The following is a 9,452-nucleotide window of genomic DNA, read 5'->3' on the forward strand; positions in this document are numbered from 1 at the left end:
CTCCCTCTCTTATTATTATTTATTTTTTATTTATTTATTTATTATTTTATTATTTTATTTTTATTTTTTGTATTTACGTTATCGTATTTAATTTTATTATATTTTATTATTTATTTTTTATTATTTCTTATTTATTTATTATTTTATTATTTATATTCTGACGTCTATACAATCTATTTAATTTAATAAATTACGAGTCGGTAAATCAGTAATCGTAATACACAGTGTGGTCCACGTATTTGATACGTTATTGAAAATATGTATTGAAAGCAACAGCACCGAATAAAATATTAGTCCCGCTATGTAAATAACTTTTACAGAATTTTTTTGATGGTTTATTTATAAAAATATATCATGCTTCGATTTTGATAAAACTTAATACTCTGAACGGAACAATCGACCAAATTAATTCGCATATGCAAAAGTACAGTATTTTATTAACATGATGGAAAAATGTCATTATCTGCTGTTTTATTGCAGTAATTTTCTATACAGTCCTTGGTAGAAAATTAATTTCGAATTATCGTGCCGATCTCTCTTACATTATTTATATGCTAAACGGTTTCGTCGATATTTTGCGATTTAAAAGGCAAACAAACTATAAGATTTTTTTTCCTTAACCTTTAAGTGGGCAATACAAAGCGCTTTTTATCAAGTGAGGAATTGGCGTAGTGTCTAAGGCGACGGACGATTATCCAAAAGATATCTTCGGTTCAAGTTCGAATCTCACCAGAGAAAATCTTAAAAATTATGAGAAAATAATATAGAAAAACTTTTTTTTTCATAGTATTTTATGAGTATTTATGAGAAAGCGCTTATTCTATGAGTAATTATGAAAAATTATGAGAAAATTTAATTGAAGAACCTACGAAACGACAGGATCTGCGCGCAATCTGCCGCCAATCTGCCGTCAGAGTCTGTCGACAGGCTCTGCGCGCAATCTGCCGCCAGTCTGTCGTCAGAGTCTGTTCGCAGACACTGTCAACAGTCTGGCGGCAGATTGGGGACGCAGATGTCTATGGATCTGTCGACAGATCCTGCTCGGATTCGACAGATCCTGTCGACAGTCTGACGTCAGTCTGCGCGCAGATTGCTTACTGGGTAATTAGTTAATGAGATATTAATTAAGTCTGCCAATCCCTTAGCACCCTGATTGAGCATTCAGGAATGTAGGATACCGTGGGCTCCTCAAGGGCCTTGCTTGTCCGTTTTTCTCCACTTTTTGTAGAGACATACTAAAATCATTCACGATACTTAACCACCGACATGCAGAAAACATTCAAGTCACCCACGCACTCGAAACATACCACACATGCTCTCCTCCTCCGGCACATAAAGTGCAATCACTCCGTCCATTCGCACTAAATGGATTTAAATTATCCACGCACTCATAACCGCACACAAAAAACGCATATATCATCCTCACACATTGAAAACTTGCCACTCCCTAGCCCCGGTCAAGTACCCACCCATACACCCATTCACTCACTCATCCATATTTATTCCTTTGTAATACAAAAAAGGGGAGAAACGGATAAGCAAGGTCCCTGAGTTCAGTTCCAAATTTCATCCCCTACCTACCCTTAACGGGTGTTCTATCAGTTGTGGGATACCCTGTATATATACGTATGTATATGTATACTATATATATATATATATATATATATATATATATATATATACACGCTGAATATTCTGACGTTATGAAATATGCGAAGAAAGTACAGTGTCCACTGGAAAATATCCGTAAACTAATTTTCTGTTCTACTTTATCATTCTTGTCGGAATATCTAACCGCATATTGTCATAAATTTTTCTTATAGACTTAGTATGTATAGACTGCGTGTTCTCAATGTTTCCTACAGCTTAAACGTGTCACATAATAGAAAGAGCATGCTTTGGATCACCATTGTGTCTTTTTCTAACGACGCATAGTGGAGATAAGAAGAAAAATGTGAGAAAGAAATTAAGGGGTATTGAAAGGCATAAAAGAGAAAAAATAATATAGAGAATCAGAATAATTATCGATATATTGTGATAATAAAGTATTTTATATGTGTGTAATAAAAACACTTCGAGGGAAACATACTATGTAGAAGAACCAATGTAAATCCCCAGTCTAAACATAAGAAGAGGCTGGAGTGTCCCCACCACGTGTCATTAAAAAAAGATAGAATGGTGATTCAAAGCATGCTATCTCTTTCTATTCTGTAACGCCCGCTCAGCCCAATACGCAGTCTATATATACTAAGTCTATGATTTTTCTGCAAACTTTTCGTACCTTTTTTGGCATCTAAACTAAATTCTGAAAGTATAATAAAAATCGTTGAAATTTTTTTTATTGGATCATCCACAGTTTCGATATATGAAACCTACGGAATTTTTGTATTAAACAAATATTGCACTAACTGACAGCTCAAAATTTAACAATAAAAATATTTTTTTCGTTTTCGTCACATATTGAGCAATGCTCCAATTAATTTTTGCATGTATTTTTGTTGTACAAAAGCATTTGTAATTCTGTGCAAGCAGCAAGACGTAAACTTTATAGAAAAAAGTCAGGGTTGTGTCGGTAAAGTTTTCATGTTCAGTATCTTAGTAGTATCTAATAACGCATAGACATCAATATGTGTATAACGCGATAATATATTAAAGTATTTCGAAGAAAATCAACTTTGGAATCGAATCCGATTGGAATAATTCCGTCTCCTTTAAGGCGTTCCCCTAATGTGATAGAGCCTAAAGGGTGATTTTTTAGGAATTTTTAAAATAAAAACGACGAAACTAATTGATATAACACTTTTCGTATATATTGTACTATATTTAAAGAATATATTAAAATTTTTTCAAGTATATATATGTGTAAATAACAGCGTGCTAGCCATTCTACCGGAGCGCCTCCAAAAAAGTTTGTGGACTGTAACCATGATTGCTGCCGTTCTAGTTGTCAGAAACAAAAAACCAAAAAAATTTTTAATCTGCATATATGTAGCTATCGTTTGCTCTAAAATCACAAAAAATATTGAAAATTTAAAAAAATTATAGTGTATTTATTGTTTTTCTTTATTTTTAGCAAAAATTGCATAGTTTTTTGAATATCACATTTTTTATTTTAAACGCATCAAAAAAGTTTCAGGTCGAACGAAAACTATACATCTACTGTATATACCTTCAAAACTTCAAATGGATTCGACCATTCATTTGATCACACGAGTTATTGTGGTGATCAGTTTGAAAAATGCTGTTTTGAGAAAAACGCATTGAAAGTTTTACGTACATATTTTTAATATATAATTTGAAATTTATGATGCTTACAGCTAATTAGCTCTTCCAAGGCCGTACAGAATATCTTTTTCTTTTTCATAAAACTCGTTCAGAGCAGCTTGAGCTTTTCTGTTAGCTATGCGAACCTCCGTCACCTCGTGATGTTTACGCTCGGTGATCCGCAATCGCTTATCGTCTTGCTTGTCGGCGAATTGCTTGGCTATTGGGCTAATGACGACTCCCATCGTCTGAAAAACTTTCAGGACTGCGTAGTAATCCTCATTGAAAATGCCGACGACCAGATAATTGACAATTTCAATTGTTTTCAAACCGCAATATAATGTTTTGGAGCGAAGTGCCACAACAAGCTTGTAGCTTTCGTTATCATTCTGCGTATTGCCGCCTAAACAGTGTTCCAATAAATCATCTTTAGATAAATCTCCATAAACCGGCTTAATCACTTTCTGAACAGTTTCGATGAGCGGCGGATTGTGAGTGAAATACTTCACTGTTCCCGCAGCCTCCGTTCGACGCCATGCATACCAACTCTCCTCTCCGGCTGGGCAATACGCATGCTGCGGTTTTTTTATCATTTAAGCATTTGTGATAATAAGTAGCCCAAATGACTTTCTGCATATCTTCTATTGAATCCACGTGTCTTGTAATTGCCAATTCAAAGTAACTTTGAAAATCGTTTGTTAATTTATCTGTTAATTTACTAGAGTCCTTTCTTCCAATAAGTTTGTTTATGATATACTAAGATATAAGATAGCGCCAGACTAAATTCTAAGAACAACGATAGGTTCAGCCGAGAGCCGGCTCCTTCTAACCGACCGCAAAGCGTACTAATCATATCTGCGCGCGGCGCGGCTGCGAGACTTATATCTTTATAAGTACTTAGAAACCAGCTATAATATTTTGGGATGTTATTTTTAAAAAGTTAAACTTCAAAAAAATGCAATAAAAAAAATTCGAAATTTCTGACCCAACACACTAGGGAAACCTTTTAAAAAAACAATAGAAATCTAGACAACAATGGAATTATTTTGATCAGAATTGATTCCGAAGAATTCCATAATACATGCTCTAGGGTATTTTAGGAGAATTTAAATTTGCAACAACTTTCAAGACATAAATTTCCCTATTATATCAAGTTGAAAAAAATAATTGAAGAAAAATAAGAAGTTTCGAATTACTCATTTTTTATAATATTTTAATTTAATATTGTTATATTATTTATATTGTTATATTATATACAATATATTTATTCTTATTTTATTTTAGTTTAAAGAGAGAGTTATCAAAATTAAATTAAATTATACATAAGCCTTTTTATTAAAGTTTCAATACATATTATTTACAAATTTTTTATCATATATATATTATATAAATTTATTTTCCATTTTCATCATTTTTTATGAGAAATGTCAAGTCATTTTTTCTCTAACAGAAATTAACATGTGTAAAATTTTAATGATATTATAATTTCTAATAATATTGAAATCGCCTCTTTTTTAGAAAATTACATATATAATAAAAATGTTTTTATAGACTAAATATATTTTTATTTATATGAAAGAAATGTGTAAAGACAATGATATAATATAATTTTTCAAAATTTTCTGTATTTCCTATAAAATAAGTTTTAATTATGGATGTTTCTCAGAATGTTTTATAATTTTACAAAATAATTCACAGTATCGCTACTATTATATAAGTATATTATATAAAATTTCTTATCTAAATTTTTACAATTTATTGGATTTTGAAATTTTTAAAAGATTTTTTTGGAAAATTATTTAACCAGGAAATATTAGCAACATTTTTATACATACGTAATCGATTTTTTTTCCGACTACTGGGTATTCTTAAAATAATTGTATATACGTAAGTTTTATTGCACAGCTATTTTATAATACGATTATATCTGCGCAATAAAACTTATATATACACAACTATTTTAAGAATACGATCTCTGACCTTATCTATATCATGTATATTTAATGGCGCCGTTATCGTCTTGCGTTATGTTTTGCGATACAAACGACGTTTCACTGTAAGGACTATCGCACACAAATTGACATAACTGCATATGCATAGCATAAGATCGTATGGACCAATGAGCATCGAATATCAAGCATCGAACACCAATATGGCGACTTAATACTCGATGCTCATTGGTACATACGGTCTTATGCTATGCATATGCAGTTATGTCAATTTGTGTGCGATAGCCCTTATTCATCTACCATTCTTTTTTTTCTACAATTTATAGACTGGAAAAGCAGCATTGACAGTCGATAGATTGACTGATGTTAGCAAATATACTGGCTCTCACAAACAACGTTTCGACGAGACAGGAAAGGGTAAAGGTATGTCAGGTCGCAAAGATATACCGGATCAGTCTGGATACGTCCAAGGATATCAAAATAAGGACACCTACAGTAAGGCTCATTAGCCCATATCCGGAGAGTTTGAGGATAACTAAGTGAAGCAGTTGTAGTGATTTGAATTTCACAATGTCATCGGCAACCTACCAGACGTTTCTAAATTCAAAAGATTAATTTATATATATTTGAAACGTATCTAAACTATCGTCTTTTTTCCAGAATACTAATGATACATTTGCTGTAATTGTATTTCTATATGACTTTCACACTAGATATCCATGTTGTATTTTTCTCACATCGACGTCTTCTTCGATGTAAAGCTCCTGAATGAAAAGCTATTTTTATTAATAACCTATTCATTTGACTAATTCGCTCCATCTTCCTATCATAACTTATATTACATTTAAATGATATTTTAATGACGTTTCTAACGTCAATAATGTTATTAATATGTTATTTAATGTCATAATGTTACTTGCGTAGTTACGTTGGATAGTTACATTGTTGTTAATTGATTAATTGTCATTAGAATGCTGAAAACCAAGAAAAATTTCTCACGAAAGTAGTTAACAAATGGCCAGTGTTAATGCATTAAAATAGTTCAATTTGGAAACGTCCTTCATTAAAAGCGACGACACAAGTATGAATCTTAATCCCATACTATTCGAGTGGAACAGTTTATCGAAAAATTTAACAGATAAAAACGTTACTTTTTTATCTGTTTAAATATTTATACGTTTTGTTAGAAAAATATTTGGGAGTATCAATATAACTAAGCATATAATATCTACTTAAAACTCTCGTAAATATGATTTATATCGTGTCATTTAATTTTTGACTGTATAATCCATTGAAGACAAAATCTATAGAATATAATTTAATGTAAAAGAATATACACAATAAATTTTAAATATATATAAGGAGTCATTTGCTGTTACATACATGATCATGTGTGACATGGATAAGGCAAAATGATATTACAACCCAAGGAGAACAAAAAGTCATAATAATGTCAAAATGATGTCATTTTGACTGTAAATGATCAATTTTTCATCAAGGCTCCTTGCAGTGACATCAAAATGACGTCATTTTGACGTTATTTTGACGTCATCGATATATATATCGATACATTGAAGGTATCGAATAATATCGAGATCGAGAGTCACTCGAGGCGCTAGCTAGCATAGCTCAGCATAGCTTTAGAGTAAAGAACGAGAGAATTCCAGAAGAAATCAGAAGAAAACGGATTACCCGCGTTTTCGCAGTCTATTATGTTTTAAGTATTCGACGTGGTTTAGCTGTGCCTAGAAGTAGGAAGAAAATGACTCCATTAAAGCAGGTATTTATAATTGCTAATAACTAATATTAGTCCTTCGATTCTTTAAAGTTCTGTTTGATAGTTGAGGTATTAGGATTGTGTAGTGTGAGCTTAGTATTTAAAAAAAATTTTTTTTATTGTATTCGTTTTACATTTTTTACAACATTCAGATAGAATGAAGCTGTTTATTTCGGCGTAATGTGCCGGCCCGCCTAACCTCACTTTTGATTTATAATGTTAGAGAGGACGGCATGATCACATTTGAATTAGGAAAGTCCTGTTGACAAGAAAATGAAGCTGAAGAGTGAAAAGGAGCTTTCTACCCACCTAGAATCTTTTCTCTTTCATGTGTTTCAACATGTGTTGTTGTGTTATCATGGTGTTGCAATATTATTTTTGTTAACTTTGTTGATATTTTGTCATTCAGGTATTATCCTCTTTAGTCTATTGTAAAGTGAAGTATGAAACGCAAGTTGCATGCTGCATCTGTAAAAGTAGTCAGAAAGCGTCTTTATACCGAAGAAGTAAGACAAACTTTATCACAAGTTGATGATGCATTAGAAGTTTTTGAGGTAGGAAGCCATGATCAACATTCAGTCGGGGATGATTCATTAGTTTATTCAGAGGTGGAGGAGAACCGAAACAATCTTTCCAGTGATGATAATGAATTAGATCACAATGATTGCAATACTAGTTTTGAGCAAGAAGCGGAGGCTGAAGCCGTTGATATTGATTTAGATGAAGAGTTTGCAATTAATATCCAGGACCAGAATGACATTCAGTCAGCAGAGGATTCTGATAAATACATGTCAAGGTTTTTGAAGGAATGGGCAATGAGGGGTGTTGCACATAGGAAAGTTGATGAACTTCTTGCAGGGCTAAGACCCCTCCATAGCTCTTTACCAAAGTCTCACAAGACTTTACTGCAAACCCCACGCAGAGTTGAATTGCAACGTAATGGTGAAGGTTCAATGTGGTACAAAGGTATCATTGCTAATTTAAATCAAAGGATCACAGATGATTACTTGCTGGAACGCAAAGAAATTATTATTGATGTAAACATTGATGGTTTGGCATTATTTAGCAGCACTGATGATAATTTCTGGTGTATACTAGGTTGTCTGATAGGAGAAGCTGTACCATTCATCATAGGTGTGTGGCATGGTTTTGGAAAAGCAGACAGTATTAATGCTTTTTTAACGGACTTTATTCATGAAGTTGATGAATTAGCACTGAATGGTTATAACTTTCATGGCAGCCGCTTTCCCTTTAAAATCGGGAATTACATACTCGATGCTGTAGCACGACAATATGTAAAATGTATTTCAAGTCACAACAGTGTTTATGCATGTGAAAAGTGCACAGTAAGAGGTGCGCGTTTTAGAAATCGTGAAATCTTTTTGGATTTTAATGCACCATTGCGTACAGATGAATCCTTTAGGAGAAAGGATCAGCTTGATCATCATGATGGAGATTCGCCCCTAGAAGCCATGAGAAGTGACAACAATAGAATGATTTCACAGTTTCGTTTAGATCCCATGCATTTGTTATTTGAAGGAGCTTTTAAAAGATGGGTTCAATATCTCTGTGGGTATCAAGCTATCACATATGGTAAAATCTCAAGGTTAGCATGTTTCAATTTATGTTCTGGTATGATTGACATTGCTCCTTGGATCCCCATGGAATTCAGTCGTAGACCGAGATCTTTGTATTATCAAGCCAAGTTTAAAGCAACTGAGTGGAGGCGTCTTCTTTTGTATGATGGAGTGCGAATTTTTCGATACAAGATTCATGAAAATACTTATATATACAAGAACTTTCTATTAATTCATTCTGCATCTTATATTCTGTCATCCCCTGAATTTGTCAAAAGCAATCATTGGATTGTTATTGCTGACAATATATATCGTGAGTTCATCAGGCATTCCATTGATGTTTTTGATGAATCATATGTGGTATACAATGTACATTGTCTGTGTCACATGGCTGCTGAATGCCAAGAAAATGGGACGATTTTGGATTTCAGTGCTTTTAAGTACGAGTCTTTTATGGCTGTGATTAAACATAACTTGCGTTCAACTTATAAGCCTCTCCAGCAGTTAGCTAACAGGGACATTGAGACAGAGGGGCAACTTGTTACAGAGTCAAGAAGGCCAAATCCGAATAAAATTACATTAAAGAAGCAGTTGTTTAGAAATATTGTTCCGGAAATTCCTGGAAACCGTTATGCACAAATAAATTTAAAGGGTGTAACTCTTACAACTAATGAAGCTAATTGCTGTTTCTCATCAAAAGATGGAAAAATTTTTATTTTAATCGAAGTTATAGTTGCACCGAATGGTGATATATTATTAGCAGGCCATAGGTTTCTTTGTAAAGCAGATTACTATGACTATCCACTTCCTTCCTCATCCATTGGAATTTTTAAGGTATCACATGTGGATCCTGTTAAAAGCATGTGAAGGTTGCAGGATTTTTTT

At 32.9% G+C, this 9,452-nt stretch overlaps 2 protein-coding genes across 2 annotated transcripts in view; both read left to right on the top strand.

The window, feature by feature from the left end:
• LOC116851962 (tubulin polymerization-promoting protein homolog) overlaps window positions 1-6,009 on the top strand; it is a 105,517-nt gene extending 99,508 nt beyond the window's left edge. The window contains exon 5 of the mRNA XM_032831894.1: window positions 5,540-6,009. Within this exon, the coding sequence (XP_032687785.1) occupies window positions 5,540-5,722 (183 nt within the window). The 3' untranslated portion in view covers window positions 5,723-6,009. The remainder of the gene's footprint in view (window positions 1-5,539) is intronic.
• A 162-nt stretch (window positions 6,010-6,171) lies between these two features.
• On the top strand, window positions 6,172-9,434 carry LOC116851965. The gene is made up of 2 exons (XM_032831898.1): window positions 6,172-7,956; window positions 8,089-9,434. Exons 1-2 carry the CDS (start codon window positions 7,434-7,436, stop codon window positions 9,432-9,434), a joined length of 1,869 nt encoding a protein of 622 aa, XP_032687789.1. The 5' UTR covers window positions 6,172-7,433.
• Window positions 9,435-9,452: the final 18 nt, after the last annotated feature.

The sequence above is a fragment of the Odontomachus brunneus genome, unplaced genomic scaffold (assembly GCF_010583005.1).
Source record: "Odontomachus brunneus isolate Ranch 3 - 2012 unplaced genomic scaffold, Obru_v1 Obru_scaffold_197, whole genome shotgun sequence".
NCBI classification, from domain to species: domain Eukaryota; kingdom Metazoa; phylum Arthropoda; class Insecta; order Hymenoptera; family Formicidae; genus Odontomachus; species Odontomachus brunneus.

Excerpts from the sequence above, each read along its gene's own strand:
- LOC116851965 (XM_032831898.1), top strand. The coding sequence starts at position 7,434 with ATGAAACGCAAGTTGCATGCTGCATCTGTAAAAGTAGTCAGAAAGCGT. Across the intron at positions 7,957-8,088 it reads AGGTTCAATGTGGTACAAAG|GTTGTCTGATAGGAGAAGCT; the intron begins GTATCATTGCTA and ends GGTGTATACTAG.